At 44.9% G+C, this 24,531-nt stretch overlaps 1 protein-coding gene and 1 non-coding gene across 2 annotated transcripts in view; one reads left to right on the top strand and one right to left on the bottom strand.

Annotated features, from left to right (window-relative positions):
* CMTM4 (CKLF like MARVEL transmembrane domain containing 4) overlaps window positions 1-24,531 on the top strand; it is a 68,559-nt gene that overhangs the window by 36,360 nt on the left and 7,668 nt on the right. The window contains exons 2-3 of the mRNA XM_066243814.1: window positions 12,605-12,781; window positions 23,454-23,552. Coding sequence (XP_066099911.1) covers window positions 12,605-12,781; window positions 23,454-23,552 — 276 coding nt within the window. The remainder of the gene's footprint in view (window positions 1-12,604; window positions 12,782-23,453; window positions 23,553-24,531) is intronic.
* On the bottom strand, window positions 7,309-7,384 carry TRNAP-UGG (transfer RNA proline (anticodon UGG)). The gene has a single exon. It is a non-coding gene; the product is annotated as a tRNA-Pro (tRNA).

The raw sequence follows: 24,531 nt of genomic DNA, 5'->3' as shown, positions 1-24,531 counted from the left end.
AAAAAGTAAAATAAAATAAAAACAGAAGAAAAAATAAGTTTATGTTAATATTTCTTTTTTTTTAACGAGAGAGAGGGTGTGGGGGACAGACAGGGACAGATAGAAAGGATCTGTGTCCAAGTTCTGTTAGACTTTCACATAGTAATGACAATGGCTACCATTTATTTAACACTCACTATGTGTGGGAATAGTACTACTGTTTTATGTCTAATCCTTGCAGCAAACCCTATTAGATAAGAATTGTCCCCATTCATTTCACAGATGAATAGAGGCCCAGAGAAGAGAGGTAACATGCAGAGTCACAGAGCTAATAAGTGGCAGAGATGAAATCGGAACTCAGGACTCTTGAGACTCTAGCGGTACCAACTCTTTTTTTTTTTTTTTGTATTTTTTTCTGAAGCTGGAAACGGGGAGAGACAGTCAGACAGACTCCCGCATGCGCCCGACCGGGATCCACCCAGCACGCCCACCAGGGGGCGACGCTCTGCCCACCAGGGGGCGATGCTCTGCCCCTCCGGGGCGTCGCTCTGCCGCTACCAGAGCCACTCTAGCGCCTGGGGCAGAGCCAAGGAGCCATCCCCAGTGCCCGGGCCATCTTTGCTCCAATGGAGCCTTGGCTGCGGGAGGGGAAGACAGAGACAAATAGGAAGGAGGGGGTGGGGGAGGGAGAAGCAAATGGGCGCTTCTCCTGTGTGCCCTGGCCGGGAATCGAACCCGGGTCCCCTGCACGCCAGGCCAACGCTCTACCGCTGAGCCATCTGGCCAGGGCCTAGCGGTATCAACTCTTAAACGACTGTGCTAAATAACTGCTAATGATGTCATTGAGGCAGGGAAGGGGGTTTCTGTGCTCACATTTGTGGGCACCTGGGAACATTTACATTTAGGTAGAGATGCCAAATGTGGGGGAGTGGTCGCAGCCAAGGTCTGGGGCGGGCTTAGGTAGAAGTTCAGACCAGAGAAGCACATAGATTTGAGAGCGGGAGTCCGGGTCAGAGGAACCTGTTGGGTGTGTGTGTCTGCTGAGAAAACAGCACGACAAGCCCCGGGGAGCACCCACCATAGGAGGGGAGGCAGGCTGGGAAGGGAACGGTGGGAGCCAAGGTTGGCTGAGGGGTGCTCAGTAGTGCCCAGTGCTGCAGAGGGTTCAGGGACTGGGTTTGAACCCCAGCTGTTCTATTAATGAGACTTTGTGATCTTGGATGGGCTGCTTAACATCTTTCCCACATTCTTCTCATCAGTTGGTTGGTGATCAAAAACCATGCTCTTCTTGAGATGATGTAAATGTTCTGGAATTACACCATGTTGATGGTTGCATAGCTTTGAATATACTAAAACCACCAAATTATACACTTTTAATGGGTGAATTTTATGGTATGTGAATTGTATCCCAATTAAAAACAAGCAAAGCCACCATGTTCCTCACAGGGTGGAATGAAGATTAAGTGAGGGAATTTTCTGGTAGTGCCTAGCACAGCATTTGACCCACAGTAGAAGGACATGGCAAATATTGAATCTCTTAGGACCAAAGGGTCACACATTCTAGGGGCTACTGTTCGCATGGTCTCTGGAGCTAGGGGACACCATTTGCAAAGATTGTGCTGAATGTGTGTGGTGAGGTAGGGTGGAGGGTACCTGAATCTGTGGTCAAGCCCTGGGGGACTCGGGCTCGGCCACTTGAAGGGGGTCCTCTCGTCCTGTCGCGGCCCCTCCCTCAGCCAGATGGTGTGAAGGTGCTGGGGCTGTAGGGCTCATGGGCTCATGGGTCTCACGACTGAGCTGGATTTTCCAGGTGAGCCTCCTCCTGGCCTCTTAGGATTTGTGGTTCACTGTTTTAGCCTAAATCTTTGGAAAAAAGCTACTCTTGGCCTTCTTGTTTCTCATTCAGTGTGAGAGCAGTGCTCTTCTTCCCCTTCTGTTCAGGTGGTTTGTCAGAGAAGTTAGGGTGGGGAGGTGCCCAGAATTAAAGCAGAGAGGAAGGAAGGGGGGAAGGGTTTGCTTCTGAATCATGTGGGGATGAGACGCCGCTCTCTGGGATTTCTGCTTTATGCATGAAGCTAGGACGTGAGAAAGGAAGGGGGAACAGACGGTTCGAGTGCCAGCAGCAGTTAAACATCTTCAGATGTGTGTGGTTTCAAGGCAGCTTGTCTCCTGTGTCCTCTACATGTGCTTCATTAGTAATTTAAATGGTCTGAAAATGTAGCTTTTTGGACAGGGTGGCATTTGCAGTAAAATGTTGTGGGTATTCTTTTGGCAAGAAAGATGCTGACCGTCCTGTGGTTTTCTGAAATCATGTGCAATTATATCATCAAACCACATAAGGTTTTATGGACTTTTTTTTTTTTAAACAAAATATTTTGCTCTTCGCTGGGTAATACTGTCTGTGTGCTCTAGGTAGTTGGCTGTCCCAGCCTATTTTAATTTGTCCACAACTGTGATCTGCTGTGGCGAGCTGTTGTCAACAAGTAACCTGTGGGTTTAATATGTGTGCATTAGCTCACTGTGCTCTAAGTATAATGATTTATGTTAAAGGTGAGAGTCTTGCCAAAAAAAGAAATTGAAATACAATCTCCTGAGTTCAGCTCTTAACTTATGTTTGGCTTTAGGATTCCAAAATAGCAAAATTATTTACCCAGTAGAACCCAGCTTGAAAAATGTGTCAGAAGCACTGGCTGAGTAGGCTTTGTGACATGGGCCGAGCTCAGACAGATTCAAGCTGACAGCTTCCTGGAGCTGTAACAGCCCTAGCCATTCTGTCCTCGAATGAAACAAAGCCGGCAGGGCTTTGCAGCGAGCCCAGCGTGGGTGTGGCTGCTTGGACTGCAGATAGGTTTACCTGGCAGAGCCGCCACCGCCCTGGTCCTCTCGGCCGCCCCTTCTGGCCTCCCGGAGCCCTTGGCAGCCTCCCCCTTTTGTCCTCACATCTCCCTTCTCAACAATGAGGAACTTATTTGCCTCTGACCCTTGGCTCCTTTGCTTAACTAATTCTGCTGCCTAATGAGTGCTCCCTGCCAGCCTGGTTGGTATCAGCACCCGAAGGCATCCCTGCCCGAACAGAGCTGGTAGTTTTCTTTTCATTCTCTGCATTTTTCAAACCCGTAGCTTGGACACTGTTTATTAAACTGGAGAAAAACAATGGAACCAAAGATCACATATAAAGATATTGATTGCTGGTTAAATATTTTCAGAACCAAAAAATATTTGCTTATTGCTCTATTGTCTCAGGGGAGGGGAGGGTAATGCTTTAAATCTGTTTTCCTCATGGGACGGCCCCCCCTTGAGGGAGCAACCCATGGATTATTTTTCCTAGAAAAACACAGTAGTAGCTAGATTCCTTTGAGAATGGGTAATCAGGTTGTGTGCTTTGTCAGAGACCCCCATGGCACTGGCTCTCCGGGTCTCATACTGTGTTTCTTGAAGAGAAATCATATAGTAATTCTTTTTCCCATGGTCAAGTGTGTGGGGGAAGAAAGAGACTCTGGAAAAGTTATATTAATCATCTGGTGGAGGAGAACAATTATGGAGAGAAACTAGCTTTGGGCCTTGGGCAGACCTCTGGGCTAGGCGATGGAGATGCCACCTGCTTCCCGAGTGGGTGCATCAGAGAGAATGGATGGACCGGCCCCAGCACAGGGCCTGAGAGCATCCTTACATTATTGATGCTCCCTATTTGCAAGGCATAATTATTCTGAGGTGCCTGGCAATGCACAACTAGCTATTTGAGCCCCTTGGGCAGAACATGCAACATGGCCTGGGAGCTCATGTTGTGAGGTGATCTGTCATTTAACAGACATGTACATATTAGAGCAGTTTAAAACCCCTGGCCTCAGAACTCAGGAAGATGGAGAAAGGCCTTGTGCCTCTTCTGTGGTTCTGGCTCCGGATCCCATCTTAACATCGGCTGTGAGTTGAGAATGGAGCTGGTTCCGAGGTGCAGTCACTTCCTCACCCCTCCCTCTATTGCCCTCTCTGGGTTCTCTGTTCTGAACATCAGGAGGCCTTCCAGTAGAAGCAGCCGTTTAACTTGCCTGTTGGGTCTTTGTGGCTTATAAAAGCCATGTCTCGGCCCTGGCCGGTTGGCTCAGCGGTAGAGCGTCAGCCTAGCGTGCGGAGGACCCGGGTTCGATTCCCGGCCAGGGCACATAGGAGAAGCGCCCATTTGCTTCTCCACCCCTCCGCCGCGCCTTCCTCTCTGTCTCTCTCTTCCCCTCCCGCAGCCAAGGCTCCATTGGAGCAAAGATGGCCCAGGCGCTGGGGATGGCTCTGTGGCCTCTGCCCCAGGCGCTAGAGTGGCTCTGGTCGCAACATGGCGACACCCAGGAGGGTCGCAACATGGCGACGCCCAGGATGGGCAGAGCATCGCCCCCTGGTGGGCAGAGCTTCGCCCCTGGTGGGTGTGCCGGGTGGATCCCGGTCGGGAGCATGCGGGAGTCTGTCTGACTGTCTCTCCCTGTTTCCAGCTTCAGAAAAATGCAAAAAAAAAAAAAAAAAAAAGCAAAAAAATAAATAAATAAATAAACTGCCACAAAAATTTGAGAAAAAAAAAAAAAAGCCATGTCTCCCCTTTCAAATATTATTTTTCAGTTTGGTAGAAAGAGAGACACTTTAATTTTGAATGTGCTAGAGCTGATTAGAGCTTGGTTTGATTCTGAAGGCACTTTGGACCCTGCTGTGTGTTCATCACTCAGTTAACAAGGCCCTTAAGTCATTGCTACCCTGCTGGGTAAATGAGTTTCTGTGTTTTACCCAGTGCATTTAAGTTGTGCAATTGTGCATGACCTGACAAAGTTGAGTACTGACCAGCACGTGCTTTTTGTGTTTCCCGAACTGGTTTTCTTCCAAACTCTGTGATGTAGTGTTAATAGGTGTGCTGAGGGAAAAAATGATTCTGTGTTCAGGTAACATAATCTACACGTCCAGTGAAGGCAAACAGGTTTTTTACTGTGAGGTCTTTTAGGGACTGTTAATATGCTGGTATGCTCTGAGTACCCCAAGACTAGGGGTATAGTTATGATGGAAATAACGTGAGACTTAGCATGAGAAACCCCAAAGCTATGTGGCCGTGGGGGCCACAGCCAAGCACAATGTGTGAATTCAGGGTGCTTCTCTGTAACTGAAAGATCAGACTACATCAGTAGTTTCTAAACTTCAAAACAAAACATTTTCTTAAAGCATAACAGAAATATTTTCCCACTGTCTAAACCAGACTGATGATTTGCTCGCTGTGCTTCCTGGAGCATTAGTTCAGGAGGCTATTAACAGGTGTTGTGTTTTTTGGTCAGCAAAGTTTAAAAACTACTGCTAATGGGAATATAAACATATTCAATAAAAACAGAGTTGCTTTGCCTGACTAGTGGTGGTGCAGTGGATAGAGCATAGACCTGGGACGTTGAGGTCACTGGTTCAAAACTCTGAGATTGCAGGCTTGAGTGTGTTCTGGCTTGAGCACAGGCTCACAAGCTCAAGTGTGGGGTCGCTGGCTTGAGTATGAAATCATCAACATGATCCCAAGGTGACTAGCTTGGGCCCAAAAGCTTGCTGGCTTAAGCAAGGGGTCACTGGCTTGGCTTGAGCTCCGGGGTCAAGGCACATATGAGAAACTGCTGGTTCTAAACCCGGGACTTGCCAGGTCAAAGCATATACAATAAGCAAGCAATGAGTAACTAAAGTGAAGCAACTATGAGTTGATACTTCTTGTTCCCTCCACCCCTCCTGTTGGTCAAATAAGTTTGTAAAATATGATTTTTATGTTTGCTCACTTATAGTTTGCATTGGGGGCTGGGCAGTGCCAGGGATTTGTGGGCCTGTGAAATTGCAAATTACCTTCCTGTTTGGGAAGGGCCATTGTCTTGGTAATGTTTGCTGGAGGAGAGGTTTTCTGGCCAGAAAGTTTTGAAAAGGAGAGAAGAAGGAGAAGAGAAGGAGACAGAAGCCCTGTTTGCAGAGTGAGAGCAAAGAGAATGCAGGCAGGGTGCTGAGGAAGAAGCCATGTTGGCAGGGAGAGAAGGTGTGCAGATGGGGAACCAGAGCTGAGGGGTGTTGTGAGCTCCGCTAAGACTGGCGGGGCCTTTGTCTCTAGGAGGAACCAGAGAAGATTCTCCTGGTTGTGGGACCAGAGAACATGTGAGTGGCTTTGGGAGCCCTGTGTGTTTGCTCGTTGGCCAGGGTGAGACTTTAATAAAGGAATGACCCACCATTTTGTGGCTCCACTGTTTCTTTATCAGCTGCTCGAATCGAATGGGAACCTGCATCTGCATGGCTGTGACAGCAGTGTCTACTGGCCATACACCTCCTCTTTCTGTAAAATCAATAAGTAAAATCTTAAAAAAATAAGAGTGGGTGATAACATATCTATCCTGTAAATCTGCAGTTTTGTGTCAGATACCCAGGCATGTAGAAATTGAACATTATGCCAAAATGCCCTTTCTAGGCAGCATGAGCTGGATTATGCTGTAGTAACAAACAAACCTCAAGTCTCAAGGTTTAGCACAAGGGACGTTTCCTTCTCACCCACATTACACACTTTTAAAGCCAGTAGCCACGGCCACCATCCCAGCCTCCTGGCCCGTGCAGGTTCGCATTTGATTCAGACAGATGGTAATGGAACAATGGAGCCAAGAACTGGTGGGCCATTAGCTTTAATCCTAGCTTGCACCTGGCGGAGAAGAAATACACAGTGGGAAAACACTTCCCTTTCCATTCAGGGCTCCCAAAGCCACTGACTTATCCGAGTTTCCTAGAATCAAAGGTTTCTACCTCACCAGCCTTATTCACTTCTGTTCCCCATCTCCTTCTCTCTGCACAAACTGACTTCTTCAGCATTCCGCCATCTTGGCTGCTTCTCCTCCACATGGCCTTTCTCTGCTTCCTCCAGCATAGGCTTCTCTGTCCCATTTTATAGTGTAGAAATCAAAACCTTGAATCCAATATGCAAACAAGAAAGTCTCTGATACAAAGTCACTTATCTGAGGAATAATGGGATTTCTCATGAGAGTGTACCACCCCCCACCATGTAACAGTCAAGGGTGTGGGGAAAAGCTTAGTTTTTTTTTTTCCCCCCCTGAAGCTGGAAATGGGGAGGCAGTCAGACTCCTGCATGCGCCTGACCGGGATCCACCCGGCACGCCCACCAGGGGGCGTTGCTCTGTTGCGACCTGAGCTACTCTAGCACCTGAGGCAAAGGCCATGGAACCATCCCCAGCGCCCGGGCCATCTTTGCTCCAATGGAGCCTCGGCTGTGGGAGGGGAAGAGAGAGACAGAGAGGAAGGAGAGGGGGAGGGGTGGAGAAGCAAATGGGCGCTTCTCCTGTGTGCCCTGGCCGGGAATCGAACCCAGGACCTCCATACGCCAGGCTGACGCTCTACCATTGAGCCAACCGGCCAGGGCCGGGAAAAGCTTAGTTTTAAAACTAAGCCTTAGGCTATAATGACCCTGCCTGCTTACAGCCTATCCCTCACACCCAATGCAAACTATAAGTGAGCAAACATATATCAAATTTACAAACTTATTTGACCAACAATGCTACTGTCAGGTCAGTGGTGAGCTGGCTGCCCATTAGCCTCACAGGGAGGCCGCCTGGAACGCTGCTGGCTGCTGTGGCCGGGGAGGCAGCAGGGAGAAACTTCATGGCTTCTGCAGGCTGCTGCCAGAAGGAATAGGCGTCTCATCCACTCACCTTTGTTGCCCAAACTCAGAAGAAGTTCAGGTTTTGAAGGGCTTGTGACTCATGATTTTGGAGGTCCACTTTCAGGAAGAAAATATAAAATTAAAAATATAAAACTAGGTACAATAGTGAGTACTTAGAATGAGAAATGCATTAAATTACAGATTTAAAAGTGCTCCCTTTCTGTTTTTGGCCTCCACTCAGACAGCTCATAAATGAATTGTAGTATGGTCAGTTAATTTTGAAAAAGTACAGGTGGTCCCCGGGTTGCGAATAAGACAGGTTCTGTAGGTTTGTTGGGAAGTTGATTTTGTGTGTAAGCTGGAACAGCTACATTTACCTATTCAGTGTAATTTAGACAGATGTTTGTCTTAACGTATTTATTTTTACCTTTCTGTGCATATAAATACTAAAATATTTTCAAATGTATAAACCTATCGCGTTCGTAACCTGGGGACTGCCTGTGTACAAAGTCAGTTGTGGGAAAGCATCCTAATAATTCAGATTTTACATCACCACTGCATTGTATCGCGCATCCTTGTTGTCATACAGTCAGTGTGCTCTTCTGCTATGTACATTCACTTTCTGATGAGCGTGTGTAAGAGGTCATGACTGGGACATTGTTTCTTCAGGCTATTTTAATGCATTGGAGGCAATTTTGTATGCCTTTTTATTTGGGATTGTCAGACTTTGTCAGTTCAAGGTTTGTCAGATACCCCACGATGCAGTCTGATGCATTGGGACACATGAACTATAACCTCCTCCACATACGTACTCTTTGTAATACCACGACAGGTTTCTGCCCTACAAACCCTGCAGTTCTAATAAATTCTATTTTATATGATTCCCACCAAAAAGGGAGAAAATGTAGAGTGTGTTTATAATTGCATACTCTGCATTATTGAATTCGTTCCTGATAGGACGCAACTTCCATTTAGGTACCGATTAAAACAGAATTGTACACTTGGAGTATTATGCATTTGTTGATCTGAAGAATTCTCCACAGATTAGCTTCTGGCTCCATATGTTTCAAACCCCATTTCTCCTTCATTACCCGCATACTTTTGTGGCATTGTAGGACCCATTTATCTTGTGAGTTTTAGGACCTGTTTCTTCATCATAATGTCAGATCAAAGCATATCTGGAAGCCATTCTTACAGTGGGAAAGCTACAGTAACTATACGTGGAAGTGAAAGCTAAACCCCAATTTAACGTGTCTCTCAACTCAACTTTTTTTTTTTTTCTTCTTTTTTCTTTTTTTCCTGAAGCTGGAAACGGGGAGAGACAGTCAGACAGACTCCCGCATGCGCCCGACTGGGATCCACCCGGCACGCCCATCAGGGGCGATGCTCTGCCCACCAGGGGGCGACGCTCTGCCCCTCCGGGCGGGCGTTGCTCTGCTGCAACCAGAGCCACTCCAGCGCCTGGGGCAGAGGCCAAGGAGCCATCCCCAGCGCCCGGGCCATCCCTGCTCCAATGGAGCCCTGGCTGCGGGAGGGGAAGAGAGAGACAGAGAGGAAGGAGGGGGGTGGGGGGTGGAGAAGCAAATGGGCGCTTCTCCTATGTGCCCTGGCCGGGAATCGAACCCGGGTCCCCCCGCACGCCAGGCCGACACTCTACCGCTGAACCAACTGGCCAGGGCCTCAACTCAACTTTTAATTTGCCAAATTCCTGAAATGCCCGTTGCTATTCCATCTCCGCCTGGCAAAAGGAGCTCTGATAGTCAGGAAGTTGGAGTGGTGAGTGCTGAGTTTGGAAGTTTGGAAGTTCTGAAGCTTCATTCATCATCTTGAGAAGAAATCTGCCTTGGGAAAATCTCATAGCACAAGCCTCCAACCTCACTCTGTGCCTGCAAGCACACGTATTGATGAGTGGGACTTTTCATTACTACAGCCCTCCAGTCCTGACAGCTGACACTCCCACCGATAGGAACAGGAGCTAGGAAATTTTAAAAAGTTTTATAGTAACTTAATCAGCTAACCTCTTCTCCCTCCCTTCCTGCTGTTTTGATGCTGCCAATCATAATTAGCCACAGTTGTGGAAATCTGACAGCCTTTTAATGTCAGTTTACTTGTCCGTTATGAAAACATTTACTCCTGGTCAGTGGGTCATGCTACATGGAAAGGGCTCTCTCCAAGGGCACCTGTGATCTCCAGATAGCAGATACAGTACTGTTCCTTATTTACACCTTTGAATGTCTCTGTACAGTTTTGCATGTGACATTGTCAACTTAAAAGGTATTATAAGTTGAATGACTTTTGACTCTTTGGTTGCCTTGAAGTATTGGCTTCCAAAATAATTTTGAGTTCTTGTTCTTTTGTTTGCCAATGGGTTTTACTTCATTGATGCTTGTTAGAATTTACTGTGCTGGAGGAAACATTGACATTAGCTGTGTCGAAAGGTGGGGGGAAAAGGTGTATTGCTTATTGGAAACCACCAAAATAACCTATCAATAGGGGATTGATTAAATAATTGTATATGTATATTTGTGTATCTATATTTCTCTCTACATATGAATTGTTATGATTTATAATGAGTTGTGATTTATAATACAAATTATGTTTTTTTTTCTTTGTTCCATTTCTGGCATAGATCTCATAAAATCCTTAGAATTTCCTAAGTGATAAGAGGTGTCTTTTGAATTCACAATAAGCCCCTTTCAACCACACCTGAGTTTGTGTTGATTGGATGACTTTTGGAAAGTACCTAAGGATGGGGGCTGGTTTCCAGGGGAACTTTCAACCTCGCTCACTGACCACTGGGAGGGGAAACGGGGTGGGCTGCAGATTAAGCTCTGTAAAAACTCCTGAGCAAGGGAACTGATGAGCTTTCAGGCTGGTGAACCAAAAATTGATCCAGGTGCTGGAGGGTGGTGCACTTAGAACTCCACAGGGACAGAAGCTCCTGTGTTCAAGACCCTTCTGGACCTTGTCCTGTGTATCTCTTCATCTAGCTGTTCAATTTGTATTCTTTAATATCCTTTGTGATAAGCTGTAATAAACTTTGTTATAAATCTCACTGGCCTTCCATGGTCACTGTCCAAAATTTCAAATGCCCATGCCCTAGGTACATTTCATTCTCCTTCCTTGCTTTGATTTTCTCCCTTTGTGCTTATCACTGTCTACATACTATATTTTTAATTTAATTTTTTAAAAACTTCATTAGAATATGAGCTAGAGACAGGGACTTTTGTCTGTTTCGTAACTGCTATATTGAGTGGTCTATTAGATTTGCATATTCTTGAAACCATTTTAATTTTAATATTTAAGAATATAGGTGTTATCTTCCCACACAAATATGGTTGAAGTTAACATACCAGAAACATTTGTAACTCATCAGTACAGTGTGTTATTTCTTGCCCAAGATTGCTAGTTCCAACTGGGTAAAAAAAAGGTTTAGCAGTTTCCCTTATATGAACTATTTCTTTGTAAATTGCTTGCAAGTCAGACATGTAATTCAGGTGGGGAATTAAAGTCTATGGTTCTGTAGAGAATAAGGGGAGCCATAGGAGAAGCACAAGGTATGTGCTTAAAAACCCATTCTTTATTGTGTTGATTATGATAGAAGTGTGAAAATACCACATATTGCTAGAAAAGGTGTCCTTCTGCATGAAGATATTGGTGGTAGAGAAAGCAGAGCCGCCCTTCCTTTCTGTAGAGATGCTGACGAGTAAGTCAGGAATTGTTGGTATGGGTTTTTAGTGGCTCCGTGAGCTCCCATTTGCTGGTTGTGTGCAAGGATCTTGGGAGTAGGGAGAGAGGGACTGGTGTACCATTAAAAAGCCCAGAATGCATAATGGTTAGTATAAGAGAGTGTGGAATGCAGTCACAGACGAGCAAGCTGCCCGGGAGAGGGTGGAATCATATCACATCTGGCAGGCAGAGACACAGTTGGGGATGGCGCTGAGGAGGGCATTGGAAGGCATGACTGGGACTCCAGCAGGTGGAGGAGCCCCAGAACAGCGTGTGCTTCCCACGCTTCCCACACTTGAATCATTTGAGGCTCTTGTCAGAAAAGCAGATTCTGACTCTGTTGGTCAAGGAGAGGAGGCAGAGAGTGTGCATTTCTAACAAGCTCCCTGGTGATGCTGATGTCACTGGCCCCAAGGACAAATCTGGTTCCACAGAGCTGCCTCCGTATACTTCCTTGACCTCAGAAAGAGGGTCTGACCTGGAAGTTGTGACGTAGGCTTGACATCGTAGGTTGTGAGGTGCTTGGGTAAAGATGTGAAGTAGAGGCCAGGAGCCCAAGACTGATCTGGTTTTAGGGGTAAGGCCACCATACCTTTCCTTGACCAGAGGGCCATTCACGCAGCCTTTGGGCTCCCTCCTTTTCCTGACCATCTTCCTTTACAAGTTCACCTGGTAATTTCCGTTGATACCTGTTTGACTTTACGATCTCCAGTCTCTTGGGACGCGTTAGAATTTTACTTTGGTTTTTCAGATGAAATTGATTCTATTATTGGTAGATTTAACAGTATTTTTATCAGTTGCCAGTATGTTTTTTGTGATCAAGTCCAATGATAAACTTTCAAAATGCATAGCTAATGAATTAATTAAATGTGCCTCATTTTTAGGGTAGAGACCATAAATTAGCATTGTGCGTAGGGAGTGTCCACTTGTGGCAGAGCTAGAACTGAAGGCATTGCAGAGATGTTCCTTTCTGCTTCCTCACAAGGGCCATACCACACTAGACTGGTTTCAGTGTACCGTGGGGGGGCCAGGTTGTCCACGTGAGAGAGTTGATAAAGGCTCTATACCTTTACATGCTTACAGAAGCATTGAGTCAGGCCATGTTCCTGACAGTGGTAACTGCCGTCCCCAGAGGAAAGCTCTGTGGCTACATATGGTGGTGGTGAGTTTTATTTAAATGTGGCAGGCGCATATGTCTGCAGATGTGTAGTAAACATACGTATACATGTATATTTCCAATTGTCTTCCTAGATTTTGGCCCTGATCGCATTCATCTGCATAGAGACCATCATGGAATGCTCCCCGTGTGAAGGCCTCTACTTTTTTGAGTTTGTGAGCTGTAGTGCGTTTGTGGTGACTGGAGTCTTGCTGATTCTGTTCAGTCTCAACCTTCACATGAGGATCCCCCAGATCAACTGGAACCTGACAGTGAGTACACGTCACCACCCCGACCTGCAAGGATCGTGTGCTCCCTGGCTCCAAGGGAAAGTTGGCATCTTTCCATGTCGTGTTTGGTTCCAGTTCATTGAGATATTTAAATATTCCATTATAATTCAACTGTGAAATTGTAAATTTTTTTACTGGGTTCAATAAAACTATAACAAAAATGGGATCTTCACTAATGGTGGAAACTAATTATTTTGACCGCTTTAACTATGTCATTTCAATTTTATGATCCTCTGAGAAGATAGGATATGTACAGAATATGGGAAAGAGAAAATGGAATTAATGCATTTTTGTATATTTTTTACTCTGGGCCCAAAAGTCATTTACAAAAGTATTGATTCAGGAAGAATTAAAAATAAGAATGAAAGTGCCAGTAACTTGCCTGACCTGTGGTGGCGCAGTGGGATAAAGCGTCGACCTGGAACACTGAGGTTGCCGGTTCGAAACCTTGGGCTTGCCCGGTCAAGGCACATATGGGAGTTGATGCTTCCTGCTCCTCCCTCCCCTTCTCTCTCTCTCTCTCCTCTCTCTCTAAAAATTAATAAATAAAATATAAAAAAAAAAAAAAAAAAAAAAAAAAAAAAGAAAGTGCCAGTAACTTGTAAAGCCTAGGAATATTATTAAATTCAAAGCAACTGGGAGGACCTGGAAGGAGGGCTTAGTAGTTTGGTCAGTCTTGAGTGGAAATGTATCCTCTGCTGTCTGTGGTTTGGGTTCTTGACCCCGTTTGACAGCCTTATCCACCAGTCAGCATGGTAAACTCCTGGCTGGTCACTTCCTGGCCCCTTTTCCTGGACTTGTGTTACTTGTCCTTACTGTGCTAATTGAGATAGGAAACTTAATAGCCCTTGGTTTTCTTATATTTCTTTGCAAGTAAGCAGGTGCAAGAGCTCAAAGGGAATCAGTCAGGGAAATGCAGGAAAGCACTCGGCTGCTTCCCCCTTCTGTGCCCGGAGAGAAAGCCTGTGGGCCCCGCAGCTGCTGAGAGGGCAGCTACCCCGGGAGGCTCCTCTCCCTCTGGCTGGCGCTGATGTGTGCAGCATCGTGGAAAGTGTGGCCCCTGTGAGGGAGCTGGGGAGGAGGCAGAGCTGGTCACCTTGCTTGGCGGGCCACTCCCATGTTGATCCTGTGGGGTACCAGAGGAGGGGGTCTTCCTGAAAGGTAGCTCTCTGTGTTGTTTAAACTCTTTTGGGAGGAAAAAATGAGAGCAGAGCTGAACTAGAAAAGTTGGTGTCAGTTGAAAACTTGGTTGGCTTTAGCCTGACTGGTGTGGTGCAGTGGATAAAGCGTCATCCTGGGATTCTGAGGTCTCGGGTTCGAAACCCTGAGGTTACCAGCTTCAGCGCAGGCTTACCAGCTTGAGCATGGGGTTGCTGGTTCCAGTGTGGGATCATCAGCATGATCCCATGGTTGCCATTTTGAACCAAAGGCTGCTGGCTTGAAGCTTAAGGTCATTGCCCTGAGCAAGGGGTCACTCACTAGCTTGGCTGGGCTGAAGCCCCTCAGTCAAAGCACATATACGAAAGTAATCAATGAACAACTAAGGTGCTCCAACGACGAGTTGGTGCTTTAATGTCTCAACTTTTTTTTAAGATAAAGTTTGTGTTATCCATAGGAAAATGCTTACAGAGTTGTGATTTAAATTGATAGCAAAGAGGACCTCATAAACCTCCCCAAACAAAATGTAAGCTCTGTGGGGTAAGGTCATTGTCCTTGTCTCCATGGGGCAAGGTTCATTGGTATCCTAGATCCTGGTATTTCTAAGGTCTTCTCAATAAATAGTGGTCAAGGGAGAGGCCTGGCTTGGCTTTGAATGAAACTTGAAGGAAAACTTATTTGACAAAGAAGCAACTACCAGAAAGGTTGAGGCCATGGGCTTTGAGTCAGACAAAGTTGTCTGGGTTCAAGTCAACAGTCACTCATTATGACTGTGTAATGATCTTGGGGTAGGTCATTTAGAGCCCCATGTTGGGAGGTGGTGAGCGAGAAGTATCAACTCATAGTTGCTTCACTCTAGCTGTTCATTGGTTGCTTGTAGTATGTGCCTTGACCAGGCAAGCCCAGGGTTTCGAACCAGTGACCTCAGCATTCCAGGTCAATGCTCATCCACTGCACCATCACAGGCCAGGTGAGATGATAATATTTTTTTTACAATGTTGTTTTAAGAGTGAAATGAGACAATGTGTACAAAGGCACCTCAAACCAGTGGGCACTGCTGCCAGTCAGAAAGAGTCATGTTAGCCTGACCAGGCGGTGGCACAGTGGAGAGAGCGTCAGACTGGGATGCAAAAGACCCAAGTTCGAAACCCCGAGGTCACTGGCTTGTGCAAGGGGTCACTCGGTCTGCTGTAGCCCCCCAGTCAAGGCACATATGAGAAAGCAATCAATGAACAACTAAGAAGACTAAGGAGTTGCAAGGAAGAATTGATGCTTCTCATCTCTCTCCCTTCTGGTCTGTCTGTCCCTATCTATCCCTCTCTCTGACTCTGTCACACACACAAAAAAGAAATACTCCTCTTAGTACATGTCAGAGGCCACCACAGTCGTCTGTCAACCACATCACTCTCCTGCAGACTTCTACCAGGCTTGACCTGACCCCCTTAATTCTATCTGGTCTGCTTATTTGATATAGATAAATCTGCTAAAAGACTTTGTATTTCAGATTTCTTACTAATTCATACTGGGTTTTACTCCCAGAAATACTATTTTGTGAGTTCTGAAATTTTGATTTTTTAAAATTTAATTATGAAAGACTTTCTGCGTGTTGACTACCACATCATCTGGTCATATCAAAGCGCATCTTTTAAAGTGGGAAGTTAGCATCCACCCATGTCCTGGATGGTGTTGGCTGGGGCAAAACCTCGGTGGTGATGTGTCACCTGAGAACACCTTTCTATAGGTTTAGAAAAACCTATACCAATCACACAAATAAATATGTGTGAAATAAAGGTTGACATAAATATCCATGAAAATGATAAATAAGGTGGATTATACAAAGTATATATTTTATTCATTTATTTTTTAAATTTTAATTGAATTTATCGAGGTGACCTTGGTTAATAAAATTGTATAGTGTATGTCCAGTAGTCGCGGCCATGACAGCCGTCTGGCCCATGCAGATTCTCATTACATTTAGACAGATGGTAATGAAACAATGGAGCCAAGAACTGGTGGGCCATCCTTTTATTCTAGTTTGCACCGCAAGCGAGTAAAAACAAACATATGGGCACTAAAACCCATTCACATGTTCTCCGGTTCCACACCAGGAGAATCTTTCCCGTTTTTCCTAGAATCAAAGGCCCCACTAGCTCAGGAGCTCACAAAGCCCTGCACCTCTGTTCCCCTTCAGTTCTCTGCCATCGTGGCTGCCTGCTTCCTCTGCAACCACGTGGCCTCTGCCCCTGCAACAACACGATCTCCAAAATGGCCTCCTAACTCCTCTTTTGAAAGTTTATTTTTTGCCCTCCTTCTCTCTCTCTGTCTCTTTTTTCTCTCTCTCTGTCTCTCTCCCTCTCTCTCTCTCCTCTCTAAAAACGAATAAAATAAAAAAGAATACCATCTAGTTTTAATGTAAAGATACAAGAATATAACTTGAACAATCACAGTATGCTAAGGATTGATTAAAGGATCTGAAAACTAAGCAGCAGAAAAATGGGGAGAAATAAACTATAGAAAAGGCATGTATTCTGCTCCTGTTCTCACTTCACCTTTGTTCTCAATTGTTAAAAAGAAAACCACAGACCTAAAATAGAGTCACTTATTCTAGGTGGCTTCACCAAACTGGGATTAATACTTAACATAATTGCAGTTTCAGTTTCTATTTTTTTTCCTGATTATGAATGTAATAAATAATTATAAAATACAAAGTGGGACCAAACTAGATTTACAGTTGTTCATATACTTACAACTGTAAACCTACTTTTGCTCCACCCTGTATTCAGATTATACAGAAAGAAATGAAGAAAGTAAAAAACAAACAAACAAACAAAAAAAACTTTATTTTTTATTAAAAAAAAAACCCTCCTCCAGCATACGTTAGCATAACCAAGCCTTTCCCAAGCAGAAAGGTAATTAGCACTATCACCTGGGCAACACAATCATGTGGTCAATGGCCTTTTTTTTTTTTTTGCACTTTTCTGAAGCTGGAAACAGGGAGAGACAGTCAGACAGACTCCCGCATGCGCCCGACCGGGATCCACCCGGCACGCCCACCAGGGGGCGACGCTCTGCCCACCAGGGGGCGATGCTCTGCCCATCCTGGGCGTCGCCATGTTGCGACCAGAGCCACTCCAGCGCCTGAGGCAGAGGCCACAGAGCCATCCCCAGCGCCCGGGCCATCTTTGCTCCAATGGAGCCTTGGCTGCGGGAGGGGAAGAGAGAGACAGAGAGGAAGGCGCGGCGGAGGGGTGGAGAAGCAGATGGGCGCTTCTCCTGTGTGCCCTGGCCGGGAATCGAACCCGGGTCCTCCGCACGCTAGGCCGACGCTCTACCGCTGAGCCAACCGGCCAGGGCGCCATTTTTAACAATAAAAGTGAGCAAACCCCAAAAAGACAGATTTCACAAACTTATATGCCCAACATATAGGTTTCACAAAGTATGTATTTATTTTTAAATTTTTAAAAATATATATATTTTACACAAGCATGATTTGATGCACTCAAATGGTGTTAATGTATATATATCATATATTTTTTGACAAATCCATGGGACTACTTCTGCTGTATTTTTCTCTGTATATTAGGAGCTTGGACAGTTATGTGTTTCACCTGTGCTTACTTTGATTAACGCCCCCTGCCTTCTCCCCACACCATCCTTCTTGTCTTCCATTCCTTTCTGACCACTGAAAACCTGCCAGGGCTCCCACCCTCCTTAGCTGGCCCTCAAAGCCCATCAAGTTTTTTTTTTTTCTTTCTTTCTTTTTTTTTTTTTTTTTCAGAGAGAGAGAGAGGGATAGACAGGGACAGACAGACAGGAACGGAGAGAGATGAGAAGCATTAGTCATTAGTTTTTCATTGCGCGTTGCAACACCTTAGTTGTTCATTGATTGCTTTCTCATATGTGCCTGGACGGCGGGCCTTCAGCAGACCGAGTAACCCCTTGCTGGAGCCAGCAACCTTGGGTTCAAGCTGGTGGGCTTTTTGCTCAAACCAGATGAGCCCGCACTCAATCTGGCGACCTCGGGGTCTCGAACCTGGGTCCTCTGCATCCCAGTCCAATGCTCTATCCACTGCGCCACCGCCTGGTCAGGCAAAGCCCATCAAGTTTTGCTTATCCAAACTTCTGTAAAGAGGTGGGAGGTCTGCATGTGTCTTCTCTATTTCCCTATCTTCTAATCTCTCCTTTCTTACCTTTTATTGTCAAATACATCATATTTAGAGAAACTTCTAAAAGTAAATGTACAGTTTAATGAAGAATGATAAAGATTGTGTAGCCACCACATGAGTCAAGAGATAGGAGAGTGTCAGCACCTCCAAAGCCTCATGTGTCCTCCCCAAGCACAGTTACAGCCTCCTCCCCCAGTCCATTGCCCTGACCTTATATCCGTGACAGTCCTCTGCTCAGGAGCGCGGGGGGCCTCCGTGTGCCTGGGTCTCGCTATTCCTCAGTTCCCCCACTAAACGTTTCGGTGGTATCTGCCACGGAACACTCAGTCTCTCCTGCCGCACTCTGTACTTTTGCCTCCTGTGACACCACACTCATGATTTTTCTTTTTCCTCTTTAATGCTCCTTTTCAGTGGCCTTGGTGGCCCCTGCTCCTCCCACAGGCTCTCCCTATCTGAGAATGCAGGCCGGGTGCTGTGGTTAGTTGAGAAGAATCTAGAGTCACCCAGAGGGGCCACTTGCAGAGCCCTGAAGCTTTGACCATGACTCTGTGTGGTGTTTTCTGACCACATCTGTTATGACACCAAATGTGTGGGGGGTTTTTCCTGCAAAAAAATCCTTATAGTTTTTCTATACCAAGCAATTCTCTAATACCAACTCAGTGGTTTAATCGAGCTCTGACACTAACTTCTAGAGTTCGCACAGACGCCACAGTGCCCCCACCTTAGACACCTGCCACAAATGTGGTTTTCAGGTGACCTACACTTCTGCCTGGCCGGCAGCTGCCAGAGTTCCTCCTCGGGGTCATAATTCTCTTGAACAACTTTAGAACGTGCTTTACTTACAATTCCTGCTTTATTATAAAGGGTACAACTCAGAAACAGCCAAAAGGATGAGGAGCGGCATAGGCAGGGTCCAAAGTGTCTCAGCGCTGGAGCCTCTGTCCCGTGGAGTTGGGGTGCAGCACGTGGCTGTAGTCACCAACTCGGAAGTTCCTTGGACCCTGTCACGCAGTGTTTTTATGGACATTTCATCATGCAGGCACAATTATTTAAATCATTGGCCATTTGGAGATTGAACTCAGTCTCTAGCCCCTCTCCCTTCCCCGGAGTTTGGGGTGGCAGAGCTGCAAGTGGCAATCCTCCACTTACATGGTTGGATTTTTGCTGGCAACCAGCCCTCATCCTGAAACTATCTAGGGGCTCCAGAGACACTCCATTAGCATAAACTCAGAACAGTGGAAAGGGGCTCATTGTGAATGACAAAAGATATGCCTATCACTCCGGAAATTCTAAGGAACCGGGGACAAAGACAAAACATGTAGTTGTCATTATACTGCACTCATTCACTCTGGGATTCGGTTTCCTTATTTTTAAAAGTAGAACAAAGTAATATGTCCTGTCTTATAGGTATTTTGGATCATAATTAGGTTAGGATTCAGTGAGACACTTAAGTTATTTGGTTGGCACAAAGGCTCTTCGTAGATGGTAGTCACCACTGTCAGTTTATGATTGTCCCTTTGGTACTGGGGCCATTTGAGCACTAGTCAGTGCCCAGTATGGACCAATGGGCTGTAAACTCCCTCTTGTCTGTGTGGGTGCTGAGACTAGAGCCAGCCGCAGAGCCCCGTGGTTTGGGAACAGCTGGACCTGTTTTCAAGTGCCTCATTCGTGATAATTTCTCGAACACTTGCTTTATGCCCCGTTTTGGGAACTGAAAGCACAGAGTGGGGAGATACAAGCTGCTCTCCTATGGTCAGTGTGTTGTTATGATCCAGTTTTGTTGTGTGAGCCCTGGGAGAACACTGGCAAGGCGGTAGTGGATTCCCGGAGGGGGTCAGAAAAAATGCCAGATTTCAGTTGGGCATTGAAGGATTAATGGGTGCTCGCTGGGCACAGAGTACAGAAGCGTGGGGCACATTGTAGACAGCCGGTCTCTGGGACTGGAGTAGGGTTATAGACTCTGGGCCCACTGGGGCTGGGCACGTGACATAAATGGGCCAGGGTCGAGGTGACAGAGAAGATGCTTCTCCTCAGCCCTAGCCGGTTGTGTTGTTGCGTCATGGGACTTCTAGAACAGTTTACAGTTTTTCAAACGCAGCTGGAAATTGGGTTTTGTTTTGTTTTTCAGAAGTTAGTTTTTATATGCATGCTTCTGATGTTTAAATGTTGACTTGTTCAAATTTGCTTTAAACACTGTACACATCAGACCTGTCTGTGGGCTAGACAGGCCCCTAGTTAGCGCCCTCTAGGCCTGATCCCCTGATGTGTTTTTGGAGTTACTTGGGCTCACACCTATGCTTATTAGTGTGTTACTGAGGAGGGACCAAAGACATGTGTATATGAGGGTGACCTTCCTCTTCTTCTCTTAACATAGGCAGGCTATAGTCTTGGGTGTTTTAGGGGCCAGACAGGAGACATTAAGTGGCTCGGTGAGAGACTGTAGGGAGTGGGGACGTCTGTGGCAAACTGGAAAACGTAGCTTAGAGTACGTGTTCATTTAAAGTATTTCAAGCATTAAGCACCAGTGTTGACTAAAAAGCACCCAAAGTCCACATCTGAGGGCATGCCTCTGTGTGCCCCCGAACGTAAGTGCAACAGTGCATGTAAAAAGCCTTGATTTTGTTTCATGGCTGAGGAACTCCAGCAGCTGATGCTGGCTAACACTTATAGTACTCTAGTTTTAAGCCTTTTAAACTGTGCAAGTAATAAGTTATATAAAAACTAGAAGATACAGATAATAAAGTAGAATAAATAAAATCATGTGATCACCCAAGAGAAATGAAAACATATGTCTGCAAAAGAGTATCTAGGTTGATAGTAGCAGTATTTATAATAACCAAAAAGTAGAAACAACTGAAATGTTAAAAAAAACCAGTGAAAAGATAAATAAATAAAATGTGGTGTATCTATATAATGGTATATTATTCAGTAAGAAAGAGAAATGAAGTATTGCTTCAACATGAATGAACCTTAGAACTATTATACTAGAGTGGAAGAAGCTAGTCACAAAAGACCACAAGTTATATCATTCTATTTATATGAAATGTCTAGAATCGGCAAATGCAGAGACAGAAGCAGACTGGTGCTTGCCTAGGATTAGGGGTGGAATGAAGAATGAACTGTTAATGAGTATGAGGTTTCTTTTTTGGAATGCTGAAAATGTTCTAAAATTAGATCGTGATGATTGACTTGTATGCTTTAGTTGGGTGTATCATATGATGTGAATTATATCTCAAAGTTGTTAAAAAAAATCTTATGTGATACAACCCATCTTGGGGTAACCACTTGTCATACTTAGGTATGACCTTCTAGACTGTTTTTCTTTGACTATCTTTCACATATGCATGTATATGTGATATGTGAGTAAAGAACTCAGAACCATTAAAGTCATGCTTTTCCATTTAAACTATCTTGAATATCTTCCATGTCAAATATACAACTATGATTGTTTTTAATGGCTGCATAATGTTCCTTTATGGAAGTACCATTCTATTTAACAGATCCCTTATTCTTGAGCGTTTTATATGCTTCCAGTTTGTTTGCTGTTCTAGATAATATCATGATGAATATTCTTATACTTAGACCTTTTGGCATTAGTATGATACTTAACATAAACTGCAGATGTGGAATTCATACACAAATAACATGAACTTCTTCAAAAACCTTTGGTACCTATTGGCCCTTTACTACATTTATATTTTTACAAATTCACCGTTAATGTGCACGCTATTTTGTTTGATGTTTCGCCTCAGCATTGTATCATAAGACATTTTCCTCATTTCTGAATAGTCTTTGGTTCGTAAAGTACATTTTATAGTTTTCTCTTTAGTCCTCCAGCACCTTATCCAGAGCTGAGCATAACTAAACACTTCCTGGCTTGAATTTGTGAAAAATTTGTCCTGGCTTAACACACCGGTCCCAGCCAAGCTGCCCTGCTGGCAGACGTCCCAATGATTTCAAAGTCAGCCTCGTGCTGCTCCCTATGCAGAAGCACCAGGAGTGTGTCGGGGTTTCTGCTGCAGGCTCAGGACTGGTATGATGCAAACATTGCTTTTTTACATCTTTAAAAAGAGGAGACTGACTTTAAAGCCAGGCCAGCCGGAGGACCTACCTGGTGTTGATGGTCCAATTAGCCTGGCACTTAAGAAGTTTGGAATTTTACCTGATTTTCTTTCCTTGTAGAGATCACAGAGGAACTCTAGTATGATCCAGGCTGTCAGGGCCTAAGGCCAAAGTAGTAATAACAGAAGTAACCATAAATGTGCAGGGGACGCTAACCGTGGGTCAGGCATGGTGCTCAGCTCTTCACATGAGTTGTTCCACTTAATCCTAAAACAACTCTGTGAGGAGGGTGTACTATTCCCACATGAGACTCAGAGAAGTGAAGCATCTTGTCCAAAGTCATGATTGGTTAGGACCTGAGTCTGGCTGTGACTCTTAATTGTGCTGTTTCTCTTGACAAGTAAGACAGGAGTTAAATCTTTGAAGCATTGGATATGTAACCTGATTTGCTTTCCAAGAAGATTAGGAGCAAATCCTCTAGGCTTTAACAACAGGGAGGCTTGAGAACTGTGCACAAGAAAGAGCGAGGTCTGGCGAAGTGTGTTCTCGAGGTCTGGAAACAGTGTGCTGGAAATGTCACAAAACGAATGACGGGATGTTGGACAGGATTTCACCAGTTTTAGTATGTTCTAGACCAGCACTTTTCAATCTTTTTCATCTCATGGAGCACATAAACTAATTAATTAGTAAAATTCTGTGGCACACCAAAAAAGTATTTTTTACAGATCTGACAAAAAAAAAGTATAATTTTGATTCATTCACAACGGAAAACTGTTGTTGTGTTGGCTGTTGTCATTTATTTATTTGACAATTTAAGGGAAAAGAGGTGAGTGCCCTTGACTAAATAGTCAGGTATTGTATGTTGAAAGTTTTTTTGTGGCACAGTGGTTGACCATCACTCTTCTGGACTCTTGGGGAGTTTGTCCATTGCAGGATGATTTGAATGAATTTTTAAAAGATGACAGTAAGAACTCTAAGTGGTAATTAGTGTGTATGTCCTTGATAGGTCAGCAGTTTGGGTTCCTATAGTAAGTCATTAAGAAATGGTAACAATGGATTTTGCTATGGTGATTTATCAAGTAGCGTCATAAACTGATACCATCTTTGCCTTTCTTTATATAACCAACACTCCTGGGCCATTGAGACTAAAATATGGAGCCATCAGAGGGGCTGGGTATTATGCTTCTTATTTTAAAGCTTTTCAATGGCTTTCAGAGCAAAGCATGAAATGCTTCTTTTCAAGTGATTTTATTTATCTTTTTCTTTAGGATTTGGTCAACACTGGACTCAGCACTTTCTTTTTCTTTATTGCTTCCATTGTACTGGCTGCTTTAAACCACAAAACCGGAGCAGAAATTGCTGCCGTGGTAGGTGAACTCCAGTGGTTAAGATATGGGCTGATTTGTACACTTTTTGTGACTTGCTCTCCTCTGTCCCCTAGCATGTGTCCTACTCATTCTCCGTTAGCTTTCATTTTGCTAATGAAATTGTTATCGGGCCAGTGGAAGTCTGGTTCTTAACTGCTGTGGTTCTCAAAGTTTGGTCCCCGGAACTGCAGCCTCAGCGTCACCCAGGAACTTGTCAGCAATGCCAGTCTCAGGCTCCCCCAGGGCTGCTGAGTCGGAAACCTTTTAATCAGCCCACCAGCTGGTTCAGATGCACGCTCATTTGAGAACCACTGCTTTAGACTGTTTCCAGCAAGACCCTGCATGCCTGTCTGTTAGTGGTGTTGCTTTTAAGAGTCTTCCCTGCAGTTGTGGGGGGTCTTAATGAAGAACACAGTCTTGACACCATGTAGTAGTCAGATGACATTTTTTGCTCTTCAAGGTAGAATGCTGTGAGGGCTGGGGTGGGAACCAGATAATGTAGGACTTTTTCAGGGCTATGTGTTTCTGTGTTGTCCTATATTTACAGAGAACATGTAGCACTTTTGTAATGGGGGGATTAACAGGTTCATAAAAAAATATTAAATTAGCTGCTCTCTTGGGTGTCACTCAGTAGCTTCGTCAGGCATTAAATAAGCCAGCCCTGCTGCTCACCCTGGAGAGCAGGTGAGAGTTCGGGGGCTGGGATTTGGAATCTCAGGCCTTATGGCTTGAGTTGGGCTCACACAAGCCCTTGATTTTCTGTGTACATGGTCTTTTTTCTACATGCATTTTCTCATCTGGGACTAATGAAGATGCTGTAAAAGAGGCATTTTTGTGATTGTTATTTTTTAAAAGATCCAAAATACTTTGAAAGAAAGCTCAGGCTGTCTTCAGGCCAGGCAGGATTTATGTGGGTCACATGACTACAGATTTGGCCATAGTCTGACAGCTAGACGTTCAGAAGGGTCGGTGTTTGGGG

The sequence above is a fragment of the Saccopteryx bilineata genome, chromosome 9 (genome assembly GCF_036850765.1).
Source record: "Saccopteryx bilineata isolate mSacBil1 chromosome 9, mSacBil1_pri_phased_curated, whole genome shotgun sequence".
NCBI classification, from domain to species: Eukaryota; Metazoa; Chordata; class Mammalia; order Chiroptera; family Emballonuridae; genus Saccopteryx; species Saccopteryx bilineata.
The sequence above is the reverse complement of the archived record's forward strand: the minus strand, read 5'-3'. Positions and strand labels throughout refer to the sequence as shown.